Source organism: Mixophyes fleayi, chromosome 3 (genome assembly GCF_038048845.1).
Source record: "Mixophyes fleayi isolate aMixFle1 chromosome 3, aMixFle1.hap1, whole genome shotgun sequence".
Taxonomy (NCBI): Eukaryota; Metazoa; Chordata; class Amphibia; order Anura; family Limnodynastidae; genus Mixophyes; species Mixophyes fleayi.
Window position 1 is genome coordinate 32,179,662 of NC_134404.1, and position 25,070 is coordinate 32,204,731.

The 25,070-nt window shown below is 41.0% G+C and overlaps 1 protein-coding gene across 3 annotated transcripts in view; it reads right to left on the reverse strand.

Annotated features, from left to right (window-relative positions):
- Positions 1-25,070, reverse strand: part of ADGRF5 (adhesion G protein-coupled receptor F5) — a 172,869-nt gene that overhangs the window by 24,120 nt on the left and 123,679 nt on the right. For all 3 annotated transcript variants that reach the window (XM_075201341.1, XM_075201340.1, XM_075201342.1), the window contains exons 9-16: positions 24,543-24,761; positions 23,548-23,754; positions 21,427-21,582; positions 19,606-19,815; positions 8,158-8,373; positions 6,748-6,888; positions 3,937-4,118; positions 1,263-1,439 (exon numbers count right to left, since the gene is read on the reverse strand). In XM_075201341.1, the coding sequence (XP_075057442.1) occupies positions 1,263-1,439; positions 3,937-4,118; positions 6,748-6,888; positions 8,158-8,373; positions 19,606-19,815; positions 21,427-21,582; positions 23,548-23,754; positions 24,543-24,761 (1,508 nt within the window). The remainder of the gene's footprint in view (positions 1-1,262; positions 1,440-3,936; positions 4,119-6,747; positions 6,889-8,157; positions 8,374-19,605; positions 19,816-21,426; positions 21,583-23,547; positions 23,755-24,542; positions 24,762-25,070) is intronic.

A 25,070-nucleotide genomic window follows, 5' to 3' on the forward strand; every position in this document is an offset into this window, starting at 1 on the left:
CTAACCTAGTGTGCATCCCCTCTAATACAGCACACAGATCTTATAATCTAGTGTGCAGCCCCTCTAATACAGTGCACATCTCTTCTAATCTAGTGTGCAGCCCCTCTAATACAGCGTACAGCTCTTCTAGTGTGCAGTCCCTCTAATACAGTGTACAATTCTTCTAGTGTGCATCCCTCTAATACAGCGCAGATCTCTTCTAATCTAGTGTGCAGTCCCTCTAATACAGCGCAGATCTCTTCTAATCTAGTATGCAGCCCCTTTAATACAGCGCACATCTCTTCTAACCTATTGTGCAGCCCCTCGACCACAGCACATAGCTTTTCTAATCTAGTGTGTGGACCCTCTAATACAGCACAGAGCTCTTCTAATAGAGCTTTCTGTCTAGTCCAGTCTGTTTTTACTTGCATTGCATTATTCAATATGTCACAGCTCATGGCAGTGTTTGCTTTTGGTTTAGGTAACCCCAAGTGGTGGTTTGTAAGGGATTGTTCAACTGATAAAGTAGACTATAATATGGGACTTTCAGGTATGGTTCCATAGGCCATGTTTCTGGGATTTGCAGCCAAGTATAGCACCCACAGCTCCAGGTCGTAGACGTAAAATTTGAGGTCACAAAGTGTGGGCTTAGTTCCTGTTATCTATATCTTCATGTCAACAAATGCATGTCATTATTTATTTAATGTATCTACTATAATTGTTATCTAGATAATGTATTTAAAATATTAGTATATTTAAAAAGTCAGCTCTGTCCTTTCTATTTCTGCGTGCATGTTTGTGTATGCGTAATTGGTCTGTGAGTTTGGCTTGAGAAAGACCCTTGGATATGACGCTGTTCATATTAATGGAATGTCAGAAATAACCTAGAGAAAGTTAGGAGTCTTGAACATGTTCTATCCAGAGTATATCAATTTTGTTTTTATCTGTCAGTAACGTGGTAATATTAATGCAATGTGACTCAGTATAAATATGGGATTGTACTTCCTGATTGCCACATTAAGTTGCTTTATCTATTGCTCTGGCTCAAGCTGTTAAACATTTCTTTGGTTTTCAAACTGGTTTAAAACGAACCTCTACAATTATCCATAAGTTGTTTGATTAAAACTGGATTTGCCCTTCCTCTGATCACTCTCTTACTCTATTTATTATGAACTAGATAATAAGTAGTATGTGATTTCCAGTGATTGTTAAACAACAAGTTCCAGAATAGCCTGCCAGTCTTTGGCCTGGAATTGGAAGTAGTTATCTTTCTAACTCCTTACCTTCATAACCAGCGGCTGCACCTCTATAGCCACATTTTGGACCTGCTGTAATATGTTGATCACAAGTTGAATATTATTAGTTGATGAAGTTATAGATTGTTTTCCGGTAGTTACTGTATAACTCAGATTTCCAAGTACATTGGGAACGTTTGCTGCAGATCCAGGGCCTGTTAACTCCTGAAAGAAAACAATAAAACAACTTGGTAAATAAATATTAAACATAATGTGCAATATAATGAATGTATTTAACCATAGTTTAAGTTGATTATTCTATAAAGGTAAACTGTAATGCTCTGCTTTTCATAGTTACCAGTTAAGGGGTCTGATGCTGAGTGGAATTTATGCCAGTTTGTGTAGCGCAAATTGCTCAAATTCACACTATGCAGGCCCAGAAAGAGAGCATTTGCATATGCACCGATGCCAACTGTGTATCTGGCATTTGTGCCTTCTTACTGGAGAGGGAAGGGGCGTGCAAACACAGGCCAAGTACACTAAGGGCGTATTCACCCAAATGCGGCTCATGCAGACCTACAGAAATACGCCTGTTAGGAGGTGTATCTTTTGCACCTGTTACAGGGCAGGTGCAAATACACGCTGATGATGACTTATGCATAGTTGCCTACTCTCCTGGAATGTCCTAGAGACTCCCGAATTTCTGGGAGTCCTTCCGGACTCATGGGAGAGCAGGGTAACCTCCCAGAACCTGCCCATGTCCATAGTGAAGTAGGTGGGGGCGGAGCTTAGTGACACGATTCACACAGAATCACGTCATACTGGTCCCACCCCTGCTATAATAAGATGAAAAATTGAGCACTTTAACAGATGGGGCAGGGCATATTGAGGCTGTTCCAGTGACCACGCCCCCAGGTCCCAGCAACAAGATCTCCCCTCCCGGAAGGGGGATCTCAAATGTTGTCAAGTATGAACTTCTGGCGTAAACCAGGCACATTTGCTGCCAGTGCAGAGCTGGATACATTTAGAGCTGTGTACTACACAGGGGCTTAAGTACACTGTTTTGAGTAATTCATGCCAAGTTTGCGCCCAACTTAGCCACATGGTGTTTTACTTCAGGCACCAGTTATCGGTCTGTTTTTCTTAATGGTCAATGAAAAACACAGCATAAGTTTAAAGGTTAGACTTTATGATAATGACTTTGCTTTTAGTATAGTGCTGCACAGGCCTCCAGCTACAAGTAGGCAAAATCTAAGGTCTCAAAGACATCTGCCTTTACCAGCTTTCTTTAATGATCGGACAAGTGAAGTGGAGAGACCCGATATTGAGAGATCCACAGAGCTACAGAGGAGGGCAGCGGAGAAGTCCGCAGACAGAATAACAGTTCTCAGGCCAAGTAATTGTCAGCTCTTGTGTAGGACTTGTGGACACTGTCGATTTTGTATTGTTTACTTCAACAAATAAGTGTGTGCTTGAGGAGATGAACGAGTGAACTTTAGCAACAGATGTTTTGTTGCCACAGAGAGACTGGAGAACTGAGAGACTGAGCTAGTTTGGAGAGCAAAACCAGCTAAATGGTTGAGTGCTTTTGCAAACTGAACGTACATAGAAAAAGATATTCATGAAAAGGAACAGTTGCATGTGTGTGTTGAGTCGGACGTATCACAAGATACATACGGGCATATTCATTTGGTCGTGTTACTGTCAAAAGTAACGCGGCCTGCGCACTATTACCGTTACTACATTATTTACTTCTATTACTTATTTACTACGTAGTAGTAACGCTTACCGTTACTACTACGTTATTTTATAGATATTTTCAGACTATTCCTGAAATCAAAACTGGTATCTGTTATTGGGTGAGGTGGAAACTAAGTTCAGTATTATTGGGAAAATATATGTATTATAAATGACACAAGAGAGATGGGTGGAGAGAGAATCCTTCATACTCTATCCATTCCATTTTTTAATAGGTGCTTCCCAATGACTTGATTCCCATCAATGGGCCTGATTCATCAAGGAATGTAAATGCCAATTATGTGATTATAATCCACAAATTTCATCTGTGCATGGACAGATCTGGATCATATGTAACTAAATGCAGCAATGTTTAATTCATCTTCATGCACAAAGGACACTTACTACAGTCTACAATTTCTGGGAGGGAACGGGGCGCAAAAGTAACATTCGGCCATAGTCAGTACACAGAGAAGGCGTGACAAGCTGTAGCGCACACACACGACTGATTCAAACTTTGGGCATCTGAGTTATTTGTTTTTCTGCCGTATCTTGCACCAGCTGCAGGGCTAGTCCTGATTACTAGAGTGATGAAATGTGTGTTTTTTTTTTAACATTTTCTGCATTAATGCTTATATTATTAATAGGTGACATTAATTGTATAGGTTTTTTTTTCCTTTGTGTGTTCTTTTTTGTGAATGTATATTCCACATAGGCATTGCACATATCCTGCAGCATCTTGTCTAGTAGTGCAGAGCAGACCTCCACCCGATTTCATCAGCGCATGTATTTTCAGATCTTTTCCTTGTTGAATTCGGGGGAGCGCAGAGCCGATTTATGTGCATTTTAAAATAAGCGTACGTTGCGCTCAATCTCTCCACTAAAAGTCTCACAAGAAAAAAAAATCAGTCTAGTATCTACATAGTAAAGTGAAAAGATGTCAGCGGTGTCTAGTACAAAGCAGAACGTTTGTTGGTCTACTTACCGCAACTTGATTGCTAATCACGTTGAGGCTGGCAAGTACGCAGTTTGAACTTTTATTTTGCCATTGACCCCCAGTACTGCATATAAAAGTTCTATTTCCAGTCAGGGTAGGATCATAATTCTCACAAGGAACTGTGATAACAGTACCTATAACTCCAAAGAAAGGGTATGTGCAAGTTGGGGCTGAAAAAGAAAAGAAGTTAAATTTCTTGCTCACTATTATTTTGTTATTGTATACTATAATTATATTACCTATTTATTGGACAGTGCAAATTGTTGACTGATCCAGGTGTAGCGATTCCCATAAATATGGTACAACTAATTTGGATGTGAAGTTTTGCAGTTTTTGTGACCCAATACCTGGTGAAGGGATTGGACTTCACAATCAAGTATGGTGAATGATTTCAATATAAAAGTCTTCTAAAAGCCACCTGCGAGCCCCCAGTGTTTGTGACCTCAGGGGTTCCTTGTTTCTAGTGCATCTAACTACTTAATGGGCCGGTCAGTAGGGGAAATTTTGTTATTCCCCGTTGCTATCTGCAATGTATCTGAGGGTTATGATCTTATGTCTAAAATTCTCAGAAGCTTTTTCTTTCTAAGTTTCCTGATTTTGGACTACCTTAAGATGTTGCTTCTAGCAAAATATATTCAGGATCTAATTCAGTTCCTGCACCTTCCTGCACAGGCAGTCTCTACCCTACATAGTTCATCGCCATCTTGCTACAATTGGGATCATCATGCTGGTAGGGATTTTCTGAATTATGCACAGTACAGTTTGAACTACTGTCAGAAAACTCCACAGTGACATATATGATTGTCTACTTTCTAGAAAAGCTCTAAGGCCCAACCATTTTGGGAAAGGAGCAATCTTAGTCCAGTTGGGTGTCTACCACCTCTGAAACTCAGCTGTGTGTTTGACAAGGAACGATGACCATAGGTGCTATCTAAATTTACTCCTAGATCTTGGAACTTTGGTGGTACAATAAAGTGTTTATAACCACCTTCTGGCAGAGCCTTTCACACAAGATCAAGGATGAGTTTGCAGCCATGATGTCCTAGCATCTCTTGATGAGCTTATTACTCTTTGTAAAATAAAAAAAAAATAGGCTTCCACTTCAGTGAGCATTATTAGGAAAGATGATGTACCCGAAAAATGCAGCCACTCATTTAGCCCCAAATGTCCACTGCTTACTTTCTTAGAGAAACCTAGGCATGTAAATCTCTGAAGGTACTGTGACAGCCATTTTATTAGCCAGTATCCCCAGGAATACAAAATCCTAGCTGGATATGTAAATGCCATTATGAGCAATGATGATTGCTCTCCAACAAATAAAATATGTATATTTGTCCTGATCTTGCACATTGTGTTCTTCAGTGTTAATGCTTTCCTGTATTTGGGGGCTGCTGGTCATTTTATTGCACAAACTCGAAACTACCAGATTCTCAAGAAATCCCTCTACACTACAGTCATTGAAATGTGATTACAGATTGAAAAAAGGGGTGTCGGAGCCTAGTAGTGGCTATGTTTCTAGCCTGGGTCTATAGTTATGGTGGCTGACTGTTGAGTATGATGGTTTTGGTCGCTTACTGGGTATGAGCGTTTGCCATTCAGTTGTTGTGTAGGAGAATGACTGTCAAATACATTGACAGAGCATCGTGGTCATTTACTGTAGAGGGATCATTGGTCATCAGATTATGGGGCTCTGTACTGGTAATCACATGTTGGTGCTCTGTATCATATACTAGAGATGATCAAACATTTCAAACCAGTTTGAAATTCAATCAAATTTCACCGGTTTGATGTCCACAAACATGCTAGTGGTACAATCTACAAGTGACTCTGATTTGATTTTGCAGTTTGAAATATGCAGTTCACATTCATGGGACCCTCAAATGTTTTCTAGGTCCTTGAAAAGGCTCTCTATAGGAATTATCGACTTATTTTAAACATCTTCTGGTTTTGATTGAGTATTTCTTATCTCAGAATTGCCAACCATCCCTAATTCTCCATATTGAACAACTGCACAATATAATTTTTTCTGCATGCTAACTGAAATTTTTATCAATTTCTGGAAACATGATGTCCAACAAGACAGTACCACATGTGATGTGCTTAAATTCCCCTGCTCAGCAGCTAAGTGTCCCTGAACACTATTCTAAGATATTGGCAACTATGCTGTTCTCTATAATTTACCTGTATGAAATTAAGTCTGGTACAACTTTAAGCTAGATTAAACCCATATATCCCGACATTATTTACTGAAAAATCATGATAATGCCAACCAAATAATGCCTTTCTACTTACAGACTACACCCCCTTTGCCCACAGGAAATTTGGATTGTCCCATAAATAACTGAGATTCTTGGGGTCTAGCTCTCATAATTTTGAAATGTAAAAATTACACCCCATGCTTCCTGTTTGGTCCCAGGCAAGTTAAAACAGTTCTAGGAACCCATTCTCACTTATCTTGCATTGTGCTTTAAAGTTCTTTGGATGATAAAGGGTACTCTCCAGGTAACACATGGAAGCCCAATTTGAGAGTATTTAATCCACTTAGAAAGCTTAGAAGTCCCAATCACCCTTTCTGTAATGTGGATTGGGAAGTGATGAAATTATATCAGCAGATCCCAATATTCCACATAGTGCAATTCATGTAAGAAAGGAAGGGTGGATGGAAAGTAGAATTACAAACAAATCTGACAAACTGCAAGAATACTACAGTCCCTTCACGTCTTCATGTGAGGAACGCTGGAGAGACATATGGATATTATATCACAATTACAAAATAACAATGTAGTACGAAGGTCTTACTTGGAATATAAGTCAGCGTCATTGTGTCACTTGTTACAGTATCATTATTTAAGTTAGTAATTGTGCAGGTAGCTGTAAATGTCATGCCTCCAGGAGTAATACTTGTATTATAGCAAACGTCGGATCCAGAACGGAGCATTGCTGTGAAGAAAGAGTGATCATGTAAGTATTTCTATCCACGATAAATGTGACGCTTACCTGAATATGACACACTGGGGCATATTTAATGAAATGGGACATGTACAAATGTGCTATACAATGTAGCAACCAATAAGATTCAACCTGTCGTTTCTCAAGTACAATTTAGAGAACGGAAGCAACTATCTGACTGATTACTGGGATCCAGCAAATCTGTGACACATTGTACCATGTTATTAAATAAGCCCCATTATCTAATTCTTTTGGAGAATTTTGTTTGTCAGAACATTCTCACACTGCAACATATGTCAAGTAAGACTGTGAACAGGATGGAATGGATTACACTGCACAAACTACAGGCCTGATTCATATTCAGATTTAAGTCCGTTTGTGTCCTGTATCTGGCATGAAAATTGCTCTGCGCATGCTCCGAAAAGGACCTTACGCCAATATGAACAAAATTGTATGCAATTCATTAATGTAACCCAGGTACAGTGTATTCCAGGGGCTGGCGATGCAAGTCCTGGGTCTCTCGTAAGTCATCATTGTTTCATCTGTATCACTTGCACCAACTACAGGGCAGGTGTAAGAGCAGACTGATAGTGATGACTGACACGGCATAGTCTTTATATTAACAACTACACGTATGCGTGTCACTAGTTAGCACAGAACATGTGTATGCAAGTAAGATAGACTATAAAACCACACTGAATGTACAGTACTCATTAAAAGCATCTTGGGATCCGCTTGTATTTGAATATGGTCAGAACTACGCACAAATTACTGCTCATTTTTAAAACGCAACTTGCGCTATGTCCAAACATGAATCGTGCCCTAAGTGTACATCATCGAGAGAGATGGGTGGTACTATCAGCATACGATAGACACTCAATAACGCTGCTTGTCCATGTAAATCCGGCAACATTTGTAACTCCCAACTATCCTTATATGCGCATGCTCAGTACAGCAGGAGCGGGTGTCTCCACAAGAATAGCTAACCCCTACAGCGTTAGATATCTTTAGCTGTAGCCGATGTTAAACTGCTGTGATAAGTGTAATGTTAATACATAGTAACTGTAAGCTAAACTAAAATAATTTGGAAAATAAATTAGTTAAGTAAATAAATAAGAGTTGTTATATGACAAGTCTAAACCATTGTAGAAATAACCACCCCATTCCTTTCATTTCTCTCTAAAGGTATAACTTATATAAGTATGAAGTTAATAATCATTATACAATTGCAAAGTGATTGTAGACGAGAGAGACTTTTACCTTGTGTAGAGATGGCTGACGCTGTAGTGATCTGTAAAGTTGCACTAGGTTTATACGCGTCAATGTAATCTAAACAGCACGAAAAGGCTATTGGTGTATTTCCCGTGAAACCCGTATCAATTGGGCTTCTTCTAATTTGATTTGGTTTAGCCAGTCTGAAAACATTAATCACTTTACTTGTCAGTATGCCATTGTTCACTGCACAGTAATAAATTCCTGTAAAATAAATCAAACAAAATTACAATATATTCATATACTCATTGGTAAGATAAGAAAGGCACAGCTAGGTCAATGATGATTATCACTGCGCTACCGCATTCTTTTACCATATAAAAGCACAGAGATACAGATTGTTAATAAGGTAAATAACACACCTGAAGTAACTGAAGTGTATATACTTAATTAAATCTATTTCACACACTGCGTAATCCACTTGGGGAATGCAGACATCTTTACATATCCGCATAAGAGGGTGGTGTTTCACTATCTGCGACAGTGCAGAAAAAAAAGTTTCATACGTTTTTAAATAAGATTTTCTTGCAGTCTCCTAGCTAACAGATATTCTTTGTACAGACTGGTGTCTTAAAACACAGGTTCATGACCAGTCATGTTACAAAAAGCTTAACTATGACCTTTTTGTCCTAACTTTGTTGCCCTTTAGCCATTGAGTACGAGTTGTGGAGTTTATAGTAGGTAGGAAATATGCTAACACAATTTTAACACCACTACAGTTGAAAGTTGAGATAATGTTTGAACATTATATTGTACTTTAGTATTTAATACAGAAAAAATGCATTGGTTTTCTTGTATTTTAAACACTTTTACACCTGTAATAGATCTCTACAGTGATTTCAGGTATTATAATCTACATTAAGGTAATAGGAGTATAACAGGTTCAAGGCGCTAGTGAGTAGGACATATGTGGCTGGTAACGATAATGACATTTATTGAAACATGATTTGCACAGAGTACTTTCCGGCCGGAAAGAGAATAAATAAAAATAAAAATAAACTGGTCATACACGGTATATGAAATATGCAAAAAAACTGCTGGAACCGGGAACAGCAGGATAGATATGTTATTCCATAAACATCGTTGTATCTCTGATGGTTAAAAGGTTTGCACAGTGCAAAAATAACAAACAAAAAAAAAACCAAAACTTGAAAACCAAACGGAAAAACAGAAAATATAGTATGATAAGATGTCAAATGTCCAAAGAATAGATGAAAGACAAGTGTGATTCGGCTGTGTTATCAAAACAAATGTCCCATAAGAAATCCGGGCTCGCTGAATTGACAAAATGAGCCCAAACCGGTGTTGCAATAAAAGCAAGGTATATCTCGTGGTAAAGTAAATGTTCCAAAAAGTCAGCAAATGGACCAAAAGTGACTTACACGACTGCGTCCAGCAGTAGAAGTTCTCCACGAAGCAGAGGTTCCTCCTGTGGTGCGGCAGCGTCTCTGGCCTCTCAGCCTTATGTTGTTACGGATCGCAAAGCCGCAGCCCGTATAAGTTGGAGGTGGTGTATGCACGCTCTCGGTATTCCTCTTAAGCAACGGATGACTGGTCAATTTGTTTGTAGATGAGTATCTAGCATGCTAGATGTGGGTTTAGGTTTTGTCAGTGCTGAAGTCAATATGATAAAAGTTCTCCCCAACGCGTTTCGCTCGGGGTTTAAAAAACCCAATGAGCTTCCTCAGGGATTGTTTGTGATGAAACTGGTCTTCCTTCCAGTCTATTTATAGAACCTGGATGTTTTTAATTAGGCGGCAAAACTTTCACTTAATTGTCCAGAGGTTCAGCTGGTGGTAATGAAACCGCTCAGACTTTTTCCAGGCTGATTTGCTTGGCCCGGTGCGCTGCTCTCTCTTACCTTTGCTTCTCAGCTATTCACCATTAAGTGTAATATCATATGATACAAGCAGGCCCGGCGCCCCCATTAGGCAACGTTAGGCAGTTGCCTAGGGCGCCACAGGATTAAAAAGCAGATATACTTTATATTGTAAAACTGTGCTGCGACCGCGGGCATACCTTCCACGGCCGCCGCACAGCTATGGATCACCATCGCCGCAACGGCCCCCTCCAACAGCTGATGGGGCGGGCGCACCTCCTTCTCCTTCACTTTCCCTCACCCCCCCTCACTCCCCCTCCCCTCACTGACTGTCGGGCGTGACATCATCAGGGCCCGACAGTGTCAGTCAGTGAGGGACGGGACCCTGCAGAGAGGAGCAGCGTTATGGAGTTTAAGGTAAGGAAAGCCCTGGGGGCGGATATTTGGGGGGGGGGTGGATTTATTTTTTGGGGGGGCGGATATTTTGGGGGTGGGTGGCTGATTTATTTGGGGGGGGGGGGATTTCAAAATTGTGCCTAGGGCGCCGGGGATCCTAGCACCGGGCCTGGATACAAGAGTTGTGGTACTTTAGCAAATGCTAAATACGTCCGTGATTATGGCACTATGCTGCTACATAGGTCTATAAATAGTAAAGCGGTATTGTCTGATTTTTTTTTCTCTTTTTAACTAATTTCACACCCTGAGTACAGTGTGAATTAGTTCTGCGTATTCTCAGAAACGGACTTTGCGCCAATAAACGCAATTGCATGCCATTCATGTCTGAACGAAGATGATACTTACTACTAGAGATGGTCACTGACCCCCGTGTTTTGGTTTTGGTTTTGGAACTGGATTACCTTCGTGTTTTGGTTTTGGCAAAACCGCCCTTGCGTGTTTTGGTTTTGGTTTTGTTTTGCTATTTTTGTAAAAAATAGCATTTTTTTGGTCTAAAATAACCTAATTTAGTGCTCCACCAGTTTATTGGATAAGTGAGGTAATTCTAAAGCTAATAAATTATGAAAAAAACAGTTTAATCCCTGGTAGGCCGTCCTTAATTCTAAAACTTGCCTGCAAATTATACAGACAAACCTGGTTGTCTTCTCCTCCATCTTTGACTATTGGCAATGTAGCCATCGTCTTTGGGTGCATACTGCACCCTCCACTTGTAGTTAAATAGAAAAAAATCAGCCTCCATTGACTGTACGTTAAATAGAAATGGACAAAGGCAGTTTGGTATCTGTCTGCATCAGACCCCCTCTCCACTAGTAGTAAAATAGAAAACTATTCAGCCATTATAGACTGTAGAATATAAATAGAAATGGACAAAGGCAGTTTGGTGTCAGTGCTTGGATGTCTTTGATGGTGAAGGCCTTCCTCGTGGAAGATGTAGTTAATTTTTATGAACATCATTTTCTCCATATTTTTTGGCAGTAACATTCTACGGCGGTCACTGACTAGGTTCCCGGCTGTGCTGAAAACTCGTTCAGAGTACACACTGGAGGGTGGGCAGCTTAGGTATTGCAAAGCAAGTTTGTACATGGGTTTCCAAATGGCCTGCTTTTCTTCCCAGTAAGGAATGGAAGTGTCTGACATTTCCATATCAATTACTTCTTGAAAATAATCCTCCACCATCCTTTGCATGTTAATACTCGGATTGGATGGAGTTATGGGCAAGGTCACACTTTTTTTGAAAAATCTTTCAAACCAGCCCAGATGTTAATTTGTTCTGGTCTGCCTCCAGCGTCTTACCTGCTTAGCTTTTGAAAATTTTATTTTTTACGAGCAGCAGCTGCTTGAGAAACTGAATGAGGACACGTCGTCAAGCCGAGGCCCAGTTCAGCAGACAACTTGCTGAGCAATAGCTCCTTGCAAAAGTTCACATATCGCTAATTTTGAAGCAAAGACTCAATGTAGGTCTTAAACCTTGGATCAAGCACAGTGGCCAAAATGTAGTGATCCGAGTTCAAGATTTTAATAACTCGAGGATCATTGTGAAGCGAATTAAGAACTTGATCTACAAGGCCAACATAATTTGCGGAATTGCTTTCTTTCATCTCCTCCTTCAGTTTCCCAAGCTGCATTTCCAATAGGCTAATTAAAGGAATGACTTGACTCAAGTTAGCAGAGTCTGCACTCACTTCACATGTCACAACTTCAAATGGTTTCCGCACCTTGCACAGCATTGAAAGGATTTCCCACTGTGCAAGAGGGAAATACATCCTCCCCTCCTTTCCCAATGTCATGACTTGTGCAATATGTTTGGATGGCTTTGCGCTGTTCCTCCATCCTCTGAAACATGTACAGGGTGGAATTCCACCTAGTTAACACCTCCTGCTTAAGTTGGTGGCAGGGCAAGTTAAATTGCTCTTGGAGCTGCTGCAATCTCCTACATGCTGTGGCTGAATGCCTGAAATGGCCTGAAATTTTACGGGACACCGAAAGCATCTCCTGCACCTCACGATAATTTCTTAGGAAGCTCTGCACCACCAAGTTGATGGTTTGAGCAAAACAGGGAATGTGATGGAATTCACCCAGCTGTAATGCTCGCACTATATTGTTGGCGTTATCAGAAATGACATATACTGGGGAGAGTCCAAGTGGTATAAGCCATGTATCAATCATATCTCTTAGTTTTCGTAAGAAATTATCAGCTGTATGCCTGTTAGTGAAGCCGGTGATACAAAGAGTGGCCTGCCTGTGACAAATGTTGCGTAGTGGTGTACATGCTGCTGCTGTTCCTGCTGGTGAAGGGGAATGACCAGCCCAGTGGGCTGTCAGTCATATAGTCTTTGGTTTGACCACTCCCACCTGTCCACATATCTGTGGTTAAGTGGACAGTGGGCAGAATGGCATTTTTCAGCACAATCTACATTTTTACACACTTTTTCGTATAGTTGTGGAATAGCTTTACGGGAAAAATGGTGTTGCTATGAAATTTTGTAACGCGGACACAAAACCTCAATTAACTGTGAAAAACCAGCTGCGTTTATTGTGGATATTGGACGCAGATCTAATACTAACATAGTAGCCATGGCGTCTGATTTGCTTGGGTGCTGTCATATTTGCTTGCCCTAGCAAATGATTCACAGTTAATTGTTATAATTTAGGACTGCTCTTTTTCTTGGCCTTCTTCTGGGATGAAGATTCACCCCCAGCAGCAGCAACAGCAACAGCAGTGGGACTAACGCTTTCTTCAGAGGAATCAATTATAGTGCAGGAGTCATCCAGCCTTACTAAGTGGGATGCAGGGCTAACTCCGAGCGCTACTGAGGATATTGATGAGGATGGTGTGGTGGGTGTATTTTGTAGCTGTCGGATGTCAGTGACCGAAGGGTCCTAGCTGATGATGGAGTGCTTGTAATTTTTTTGGAAGAACTTTCAGCTTTTCCCAACACTTTGCCATGAACTCTCGTCAAATGGCGTAACATGGATGGGGTTCCAAGATGGTTAAGGTCCCTCCCTCGACTGACTGTGGCTTGACATACACTACAAATGGCTATACAACTGTTGTCAGGATTTGGGTAGAAATAATTCCACACATAAGAAGTGGATTTTTTGGTTTTATGCCCAGGCATGACAATGGCCTTTTTCTTGTCACGGTCCAGAACTGCTGCCACTGGTGCAGGACTTACACAAACAACCTCATCCTCATCAACATCCTCATTAGCGCCATCGTCGCCTACACAAATCTCCCCCTCATCCTCTTCTAATTCCAAAGTGGCATCCTCAATTGGTGTATCACCGGCTACACTCGGGCTGTTCAGGCACACATCAGCAGAAATGCTTAAAGGGTCCTTTTTTATGGGTACACTATCAGAATGCTCTCGATTACACATACCACTGTTGGAGGGACTCTCCACAGGGATTGGTGTCATTTCTGATTCTGAGCATAAATTGTGCTCTACTGCCTTACTGTTTTCTTGCAGCTCTGCTTTCACGCGTAACAGTAGTTGTGCACCACTTTTGGACTGCAAATTACTTGGTCTTGCTTGGTCACGAGTGAAAGTACAAGAAGAAGGCTCAGTAACATTTGATCTGGCACTAATAGAGAAAGGCTAAGGCCTCATTATTTCTTTGCCACTGCGTGTGTAGAATGGCGTGTTGGCAATTTTTTTTTTATCGGCAGTTAACTTTTCCTCAGTTACACTTCTTTTTCGCTTCAACACGGTAAAAAAAAAATTTGGGTTTGTTTATTTGCCTGATTTAAATAGACTATGTACTTTTACATAGGCTTTACCAGATGACGTACTGGGAACACTACCATCAGGACTGGTGCCAGCACCTGCTTGCTGATCCTGCTCATATGTGGACTGCTTTGAATCCATTTTAATGAGCCCAAAGCACTTGTAGTGCAAAATATTAAATAGATAGTGCTACTAGATAAGACTTTCAACACTAGAAAAATTGTGGATTCACACTGGGGAATATGGGACACCCCAAAAAACATGTAGTGTAAAATATTAAAGAGTTAGTGCTGCTAGATAAGACTTTCAACACCAGAAAAAATGTGGTTTCACACTGGGGAATATGGGACACCCCAAAGCACTTGTAGTGCAAAATATTCAATAGATAGTGCTGCTAGATAAGACTTTCTGCAGCCAGAAAATAGTTTCTGTAGGAGGGAATATGACACCCCAAACAGTTGGTAATGTTTGCAAAAATGCCTCTATCCTCCTCTCTTACTGCTATAACAATTGCTAGAAGAATTGCAATAAGAATTGCAAGAAGAATTGCTCTGTCCCTGCTCTAATGTTCCCTGGCCTAATGCTGCCTGCGACCTAACCCTGCTCTCCTCTGTCAAATGGCGATGGATTGCTGTGCATGCGGGTATTTATGGATTTCAAATATCGCGAGAACCGAGCTCCGAGATCCGACGACATCACAATGACGTTTTGTCTCGATTTCGAATCCGAATTGGCGCGAGAATACTGAGCCTGCTTGGCTTGGTACTCGGATAGGTGAAGTTTGGGCGGGTTCGGATCTCGGGGAACCGAGCTCGCCCATCTCTACTTACTACTTCCCTTGAATTGCAGAACAGGGGAGGGAAGGGGCGAATAAACGTAAGCAATGTACAGTAAGGTCGCGCCGAGGGCATGCTAACCCCAAGTGATTCAAGTCCTGGGTTTTCTGTAAGTATGTGGTTTTTTTCCCCGTATAGTTTGCACAAGCTCCAGGGCAGGTGTAAGTGATAGTGATGACTAACACAGTATAGTCTTTATGTTAAAAACTACACGTATCAGTGCAGAGGAGGGCTGGCAAATATGAGCCCGGGGGACAAGACTTGACTCAGCAGCCTATATTAAAGGAAGAAAAATTCAGGTGGCCCAGTGACTCAGCCCAAGGTAGCCCACTATGGGACCGGCCCAGCCTGCCCCTGTATCTGTGCCACTAGCTAGCACAGAACATGTGTATGCAAGGAAGATAGGCTATAAAAATGCATTGTATGTAGTATTAGTAAGAACATCTTAATTTATGTGATTACTGTTAAAAAATATTGGTACATATTTTTTTTACAAATATTTTTATTAAATGATTATAGTATTAAGAGTTCATTTGTTTTCTAAAAAAATTTTTTTTGCATGCGTTCTAATGGGACTTTATAGTGCACATATGTATGTGTCTATCCTGCACTCAGTTCTGTCTGTCTACATACGGCTAGTTACAATTAGGCAGAGCGTACTTATACCAAAATTCAAATGGAAAGGTATATTGATGTCCGCTTGTATTTGCATACGGGCGTAGGTGTGCACAAGTTACTTGATTTTTTTTTAACGAAAGTTGCATGCAGATGAATCAACTGACCACAGTACACAGTTATTTTCTGTACTTGTCATTAGTATCAATAGTGATCTCAACCTGTGCATTTGTTAATACACATGACCAGTGCAAAACAGTTTTTCGATACTTGTTATTAGCACCACTGTAGACCTTTGGTATACAAATGGTTCAATATGAACCAATGTTATTTTTATAACACCTTGGTTTTGCACCAATCTGCTCATTAGTGTGAAAGCTAATCTTCACTCTTAGGAGACGCCTCTACAAACCGAAGTAAGTATAGGTGGAGAGGCAGACCAATCCGAAGAGGTGCTATGTGCAATAGTGTAAACGCCACATCAACGTCCAGTCCCTTACCACTTCAAAACCACTTCTTTAAATGCAAGGTTTTTTTTCCCCCCCCTAAATACTGCTTTGCTTAGTCTCATTTAGGACTTAAATTAATCGTTAAAGTAAGGGAACGTTTTTTTTTTTATCTAATTTTTTTGTGTGTGAGCTACTTATTACATTGTATAAAAGAGTAACTTGATTAGGATAAAATATAACATGTAGACAAATGCAATATCACACTTACAGCAGTGGTTTTGATAGAGTTAAAAATAAATACATTTTAGATGCATTTAAACACTATATTGTATAATATAAAACATATTAAATGATGCAAGGCTATCCACCCTCTTTTGTCCCCCTCTCCTGTGTCTAATTACCTTTCCTCTGTGTCCCTCCACCTCTCTCTCATGTCTCCCTTATATCTACCATGTTACCTTTTATCTTTCCTTTATCTGTTTCCTTTCTCTGTTCCTATGTGCCCCCTCATTGCAGGTATTCCCCTCTCTACCTCCTAACCTGCGCTCCCCTGTTCCTCACATCCTCGCATCTCGCTTCTTCCTTACTCTTTGATCCTCTCTATCTATCCCTGTTCCTGTTCCTATTATTACCTTTCATTATTGAATTCACACTTTTGCCCCTCCATCATCATACTGTTTCCCCGCCTCCATCACACTGTGCCCCTCCTTCACCACACTACATCCTCCTTCATCACACTGTGCCCCCTCCATCATACTGTGTCCCCTCCATCATACTGCCCCCTCCTTCATCACACTGTGCCCCCTCCAACATACTGTGTCCCCTCCATCACACTGCCCCCTCCTTCATCACACCGCATCCTCCTTCATCACACTGTGCCCCCTCCATCATACTGTGTCCCCTCCATCACACTGCCCCCTCCTTCATCACACCGCATCCTCCTTCATCACACTGTGCCCCCTTCATCATACTGTGTCCCCTCCATCACACTGCCCCCTCCTTCATCACACCGCATCCTCCTTCATCACACTGTGCCCCCTCCATCATACTGTGTCCCCTCCATCACACTGCCCCCTCCTTCATCACACCGCATCCTCCTTCATCACACTGTGCCCCCTCCATCATACTGTGTCCCCTCCATCACACTGCCCCCTCCTTCATCACACTGCATCCTCCTTCATCACACTGTGCCCCCTCCATCATACTGTGTCCCCTCCATCACACTGTGCCCCCTCCTTCACACCGCATCCTCCTTCATCACACTGTGCCCCCTCCATCATACTGTGTCCCCTCCATCACACTGCCCCCTCCTTCATCACACTGCATCCTGCTTCATCACACTGTGCCCCCTCCATAATACTGTGTCCCCTCCATCACACTGCCCCCTCCTTCATCACACCGCATCCTCCTTCATCACACTGTGCCCCCTCCATCATACTGTATCCCCTCCATCACACTGCCCCCTCCTTCATCACACCGCATCCTCCTTCATCACACTGTGCCCCCTCTATCATACTGTGCCCCCTCCTTCATCACACCGCATCCTCCTTCATCACACTGTGCCCCCTCCATCATACTGTGTCCCCTCCATCACACTGCCCCCTCCTTCATCACACTGCACCCTGCTTCATCACACTGTGCCCCCTCCATAATACTGTGTCCCCTCCATCACACTGCCCCCTCCTTCATCACACCGCATCCTCCTTCATCACACTGTGCCCCCTCCATCATACTGTATCCCCTCCATCACACTGCCCCCTCCTTCATCACACTGCATCCTCCTTCATCACACTGTGCCCCCTCTATCATACTGTGCCCCCCAATCATACTGTGCCCCCTTCATCATACTGTGTCCCCTCCATCACACTGTGCCCCTTCTTTATCACACTGCATCCTCCTTCATCACACTGTGTCCTCTCCTTCATCACACAGTGCCCCCTCTTTCATCACACTGTGCCCCCTCCTTCATCACACTGTGCCCCCTCCTTCATCACACTGCATCCTCCTTCATCATACTGTGTCCCCTCCTTCATCACACAGTGCCCCCTCTTTCATCCCACTGTGCCCCCTTATTCATCACACTGTGCCATCTCCTAAATCACATTGTGCCCTCTTCATCCCATTGTGGCCCCTTCATTACACTGCTATCCCCTTCATCACTGCTGCCCTCTTCATCACTATGCCCCCTTGATCACACTGGAACCCCCTCCATTCTTTACTTAACATTCTATGACATTCTGTCTTGTTTTCTTCCTCTTCTGTCTTCTTTTCTTCATTGTGCTGGCTCCTCTCTCCACGGCTCCTCACTGACAGTGCAGGGACATGATGATGTCACACTCTACAGCCAGAAAGAAGTGCGCCGGGTGCAGCTGCTGGCACCAAGTAAATTAGTGCTTGCCGGTGGACAAGCATTCCCAGGCCCTGGCTGCCTGCAAGAAAGTGGGGTGAAGAAGTGCCGATATGTCTTTTCGGCACATATCACCCCACTTACAGAATCACTGCCTTACAATACCATGGAGTACCACATAAAAGGCTTATCTCTGGATGCAGATGCTGATAGAGGTCATTCTTCAGATGTGATGGACCTTGAATGACTGAATTTTCCAAAGAGTTTCATCTGTCTTTTATTCGATACTCAATACTGTGAATGACACTGTTGTGAGATATTGCCTTTGCCCAGTGGCCGGGTATACGGTGGTATGCCATACCACCACTTCTCCTACTGCTTTCAACATAAAACTATCAGATTCCAGTCACTTACATTTTCCATAACACCACTTCTAAATTTCCACTTCGATCACTGCATATATAAAGTTATATTGCAGCCTGATCAGGTTGCATGTGGAGACAATTCATTTTTCCATACTAATTTTGTCATGGGATGAACTTGAGCTGTGTACCCTTCTGTCTTTCTATTTTATTACAATGTCCTTCTCTGTTGAAATGCCCTCCCTGTCTTTTTTTCTTCACATTTTCATCTTGTGGCAACACAATGCCACTACCCCCATCTGTTACAAATAGTAACACCTAAATTAATATTTGATGTAATCACCTAAACCAGTAGCAAAATTATATAAACTTAATAGAACACACTCACACATACAAACAAAAAAGAGGGAGAAAGCTTACAATCAGTGCCATCTTTAACTAAAACATCCATTTACTGCATCCCCTGTAATGGGGAAATGTTAGAAGCATGTAAGGCAGCAGTATGTCCACCCTCATAACACCAGATACCTCAGCTTTCCTCACTATAGACACACAGCAGGTTACTAAAGGCTTGTAGACAAGGGCACCAATAAGGCGCTTGCTCAGTATGCTTCTGACATGCTGCACATTAAAGAAATTTTGGTTCATTGAACCCTTGGGCAAACGCTCACTAGGGGTATTCGTTGTGTGAACATGGGACGATCTTTGAATGCAAGGCAATGCCGCTTGTAATATTTTTAAAGCGCAGCTGAATGTCTTAAAGCAAAGTTATATATATTAAAGAAAAAAATAAAATTGAATTAATGAGCATTTTTGTCACTTACCGTTCCAGGCCACTGTTGAAATACTACTTGGAATTGTAAGATTAGAATCACATATGTCCAGATTATTAGTATAGTATTGTGTGGGAATGCTGTTGCTACCATTGAAGGACCAGCTCATACTTTTTACCGATCTGCCATTACATTTGCATTCCAATGTTATTGATGTCCCCTCTGAAATTCTCTCAGATTTTGCAGTAATATTAGCTTGAACTAACCGGAAAATAGAAGAAAACATATTTTATTCAACATAATCTAAGCATTCCTATTCCTATTCTGCAGGTATGGAACAATGCACAGTGCAATTGCTCTGGCTGCATATGATTCTCAGTATTTGTTCTTTATTATGCAGATGTTAAATGTATTAAAAATGAGACATTAAAAAAAATGGGGCCATATTTTAATGTCGCCCAGCGATCATATATCGAAAAGGCGCAATGTTCAATTTACGTCTCGTGCATTGTGTTTAATGGTTCTATATTCTGGGCTTCAGTTTGTCTAGTCTTTTAAAACCATTGGTTGTTTTCTTTTTGGCACCAAATTCAGTAAAACATATTAACGTATTCCTAGTTTTCCTGTGTATCAGCAATGATGATCTGAATTCAGGTAAAATATTTATTTTAATTATAACTTACAGATTTTTTGCAGCGATATGAGATGAATTATCGTAGCATTTTAACAATTTACTCATGCTGGGTCAGGGCCTCCAATTAGCAACTGTCCTGGCAAAGACTATTTTAAATTGAGTTGCCTTTCGTCCATATCTGTACACAGCAGCGAAAGACATAACTTCTGGGTTCTCCCCCTGACTGAGATTACTGCACATACACTGCTTTGTGCACTCCTCTCCGTCAGGCCATAACACGATGGTAAGAGTGACTAAGGCCACCTTCAGATGGCGTCAGCCAGCTCCGAAAAGGAAAGATTTTGGAAGCTTAATAAATTAAAAAACTATAGGGACATTGGTTACGATCGAAACTGCAGAGAACGCTGGAGATATCTGTGTTATCTCCATCATTAGAGTTTTCTTAAAAAGTCCTGATACTAAATTTTGCCATAATCCTGCGAAAACGAATGTTTTTTCAGGATTTAAGGCACAAAAGTGTTTCATAAATAGGTCCCTAATTGAGCATGACGTGCAGTTTTGCATTACTTGGAACAGTATGTATATACTACAATACTTTATCAATATAGAATATACATTCTTGATTTCCGTCCTGGGTTTTACTTACACTTACTGACACTTAAATCGATCCTCCTTGCTATGGGAGCTCTGCCTAGACCTTCTGCTCTCTGAAGTGGTAAATTAATTGGCATCCTTTGTATAAGGGCAGTGTACGGATGGAGCAAGTGTCACGTTACCTTCAAACCATACTGGATATTGATTTTAGGAGGGGGATGGGAGTAGGATGCACGCTTTTGTTTTATTAAACTATTAGGCAAATATTATATAGACCTAGATGTAAGTCATCATTACCAAGATGTTGAAATGGCCCAGGAAGAAGTCGGTGATGATGACTGCTGTATCTTACATCTACGCTGTACACTGAAACTTATTAATGAATCATTTTCACAGTGTGTGGTAAGAGTCTCCTAAGCCACCAGTACTGGTACTACAAGAAAAAACTTATTGAGATAAAACCGCAATGCTCCGGGAGTCGTATTAAAACTTGCTACATCTGTACACTATAAACACAAATAATTATACGCCGATATCAAATAACTTTTTTAAAAATGTTGTTGTCCCCACAAATCCCCTGCTGGAACGTTGTATATTAACTGCTAATAACTCTTGGAAAGTTTTTTTTATTAGACAATACGTACATGAAGTTGTAAATGTCACTTTGACTGTCTGTGACTGGACGGCTCCATTCCCTGTGAAACATGTAAAAGAATAGCTGGATTCGTCTACACCGGTGCATTTTGAGGGGTCTGCTGAGATTGTGTAGGTTTTACATGTTGAGCTGTTTTTTGTGATCCCTGTTTTTAAAAAGAAAATAAATATGAAGTACATTATGTGAGGTAGGCACAGCAGCAACTGTATCAAATACTTGTATTCTGTTATCATCTTAACAAAAATAAATGGAAAATGCATGCTGTCTTTGGTACTCTATAGAAGAGGCAGGTATTTTGCAAGAATACAGAAGGAACCAGTGACATCACTGAGTCATGATGATTATATCCTCTAATTGTCCCGGTTTCCACACTGAAAAGATTTAATAATTGGAGGATGGAGTCATGTCTTATTGGGAGTGTAGTCTTCCAATCTAGAAGGGCTTAAAGTGTCAGTTTTTCACAATGGATTGTTGAGAGATCTGATTAACTGTATTATTTTACAAGGAGCCAGTCACAACACTGTGATGCCATCAGTTCTAAATTCTGTATTTCAATTATGACACTGGTTCCTAGTGAAAAGGTTATCTTTTTTTTTTACGTTTTCCCTATCCCATCCACGCCTCCCAAATTCATTTACTTTACTACAATACAGTACCCATGTTCCTTTTGTATTCATGGTCCAGCCATGCCACTACGGCTGAGAGTTCTCCTCAGCTCCCGGGACCTGGCTGCAATATATAATAGTATTTGATGGAATTCCCAGTGTCCGACTTCTCTGTGATCTCCTGCCAACTATAACTGATAATAATGAGCTAAATTCTTGTGATCCTCATGCAGTCATCATTGGAGGAGGACGTACACAATGATATAAATCACTGTAGGCTTCATGCTGCATGGGGCCATATGAGATGAGAACCTGTATTAAGAGTGTGGATTTCCTTTTGCAGCAATTATATGAGGAGTATACTGTTACAACAGGGAGACAACACCCTCTACTGTACTTCCTTCTCTCCCACTGTCGGTCACTGCTGTGCTCCTCACACAGTCACCAATTCCTCCTGCAGTTCTGCATATATAAAGAGCAAAGGCGGTAATTGGGAGGGACATATCTTGAATGGGGAAAGGACAAAGGGTTATGTTTTTAATGCAAACAAATTATATACACACAACTTGTTAGCATGAAAACATTGCACGTAATGAGCCTAGGCAAAAAGCATGCAGTATACATTGTGGGGTCTAATATCAATAGCAACACCAATGCAAAAACTGGCTTCAGAACCAGAAATGTTATCTGCTAGGAATCAAAGGGACCATGATAAGGCAAGAGGAACAGAGGCAAGAAGAAACAAGCTAAGGAAATGAAATCAAATGATTAACAAGCGAAAAGCAATTGATCATATCTGATATTTAGGCAATGAACACTGAGCTTTGGTGGAAATTATGTCAATCAGGAATCTGGGATATTTATAAATCTGATTATTATATATTTATATTACTCTGTGCTATATGGGAGTATTCTGTAAAATCCCTAGGCATTTTTAATTGTTTTGCAGTCGCTGTCCTAAGGCAGTTGCCTCTGTCTTCACTATTCAGCGGACCCTGATGCCAGTGACTGCTTGTAGTATAGCAGTTATTGGCAAAGTGCTAGCTGCTGCCTAACAGCTTGTTCAGAAATAAGCAACCTGCTGCCCTTCAACTACTGTGGAACTACAAGTTCCAGCATGTTCAGCCAGCCATATGATTTTATTATGTCTTTTTTACATACACATAGGGTGGCAAGGCATTCTGGGAGTCACAGGCTGCCAATCACTGGCAGAGCATGGCTGGGTTTGTCTCTCTCTTATCTAGATGCTATAGGAGGATGTGCACTGGAGTATCTAGGTGGAGATCCATACTGGATAGATTTTGATTTTAGAGGTTAATGAGACATCATAAGCTTTGCCTCAAACTTCAATTTGTTTGGGATGGCTCTGCTTGTACCTATCTATAACCCCAAAAAATACAGTTGCAACTGACATTGTTTTCAAACTAGGAATACTGTGCAATGCCCCCCTAATTATATCTAATACATTGATCACATCTCCAATTTCTATGTACAGGAGTATTTACCATTGATAGTTAAGCTCCCCGAAATAATTTGGCCCGTAAGATCAAATGAAGCATTCCCCCCTTGTGTGCAGCACTGAATTACAGGAACATCTGTATTGGTACAGGGGATGCTTGTGTTTAACACAGTAAGGTCCATGGGCTGAACATTTAAATCCATCTGTGCTTGGTAAGAGTTTGTGTCCGAATTTATGATGCAACGATAAGTTCCTAAAAACATAAAAACAGAGATCAACGCAAAAGCAAATAAAGTATTCTATTTGTTATACTTAGTTCAGATTAAAAAAAAAAATAATTATATTTCCTTGCTTATTTAAACTGTTAATTATTGATTTTACTTGTCTTTTCATTGCATGCTGCCAAAGCTTACCTTCCAACTGTCCCGATTAGAGGGCTCTGACCTGCTGTAACACCCATGGACATCTATGTCCCACAGGGCAGAAAGTTGGGAGGTTGTCCTGTTCACTGCATAGCAGAGCAGCGATGAACATGTTATATTACATCTCAAGTAATCCTTTGTATTTCAACAATGTAGTGTTTTGGCTTCAAGGCTGACAATGCAATATTATTTTTAATTGCAAACTTTGTGTTGTGATGGGGCATATTTAAAGGTTTCTAGAACCCTCCAAGTCAAGACAAAAACCCGAATAAAGAGTCAATAGAACCTTCAGTTTATTTTATGTATTTATCAAGCAATATCGTTTGTGGACCAAACTAAAACAGGTCTCACATATACCATATAATAGTATGGTGTTAATGTATTAAGAATGTGGTGAGAAATTTTACAAAAAGTAGGGATTAAAGTCTAAAGATGGCTATACAACTCCCCTTATTGTCTCTTTGATATAGTTGTCACCATTCTAGAATATTTTTCATTTAGAATCTCCCTTCCCAGCCATAGAACCATCCTGACAACTAAAGTAATGTTCACTCAGTGAACTTCACTGACTTAATGACTAATAAACAGAAATAATAAAAACTTTTTGCAAAATTCTTACCAGAATCGTTCTGTGACGCACGATTTATCGTTAAGGTGGATTGTACTATACTGCCTGTAGCAGTTGTGGTGTATGAACTGTATGAACTGTTTACTATCATGTTTGAGCTATTGATCATCCAAGCGACGCTCGTATAAGAGGTGATGTTTGCTGTACATAGAAGGATCACTTTATCGTTGGGAAAGACATTTCCTGGATTAATTGTGACGTTGATCGAGTCTGTGAGAAATAAAAATATGAAAAAATAAGTCACTTCAGGTTTACAACCACTTGTAAAATGTCACTACAGGATCAAGGACTTAGTTCTTAGCCAAGTGACAAGTAGATGTAAGTGGCTCATGTTACTGTTATGTGACCACTTGAGATGACACGTGTTGCTATTGGCTATCCAGAATGCACAACCACAGCCTAGTTGTGCCTGCTCGCAGCCATAGCAACAGGTTTCAATGGCTGTAACTGAGCGGTAGTCAAGCCATGGCAGCTGAAATAAGTCGACGCTTGTAGCGAGATGGCCAATTGCCAAAGTGG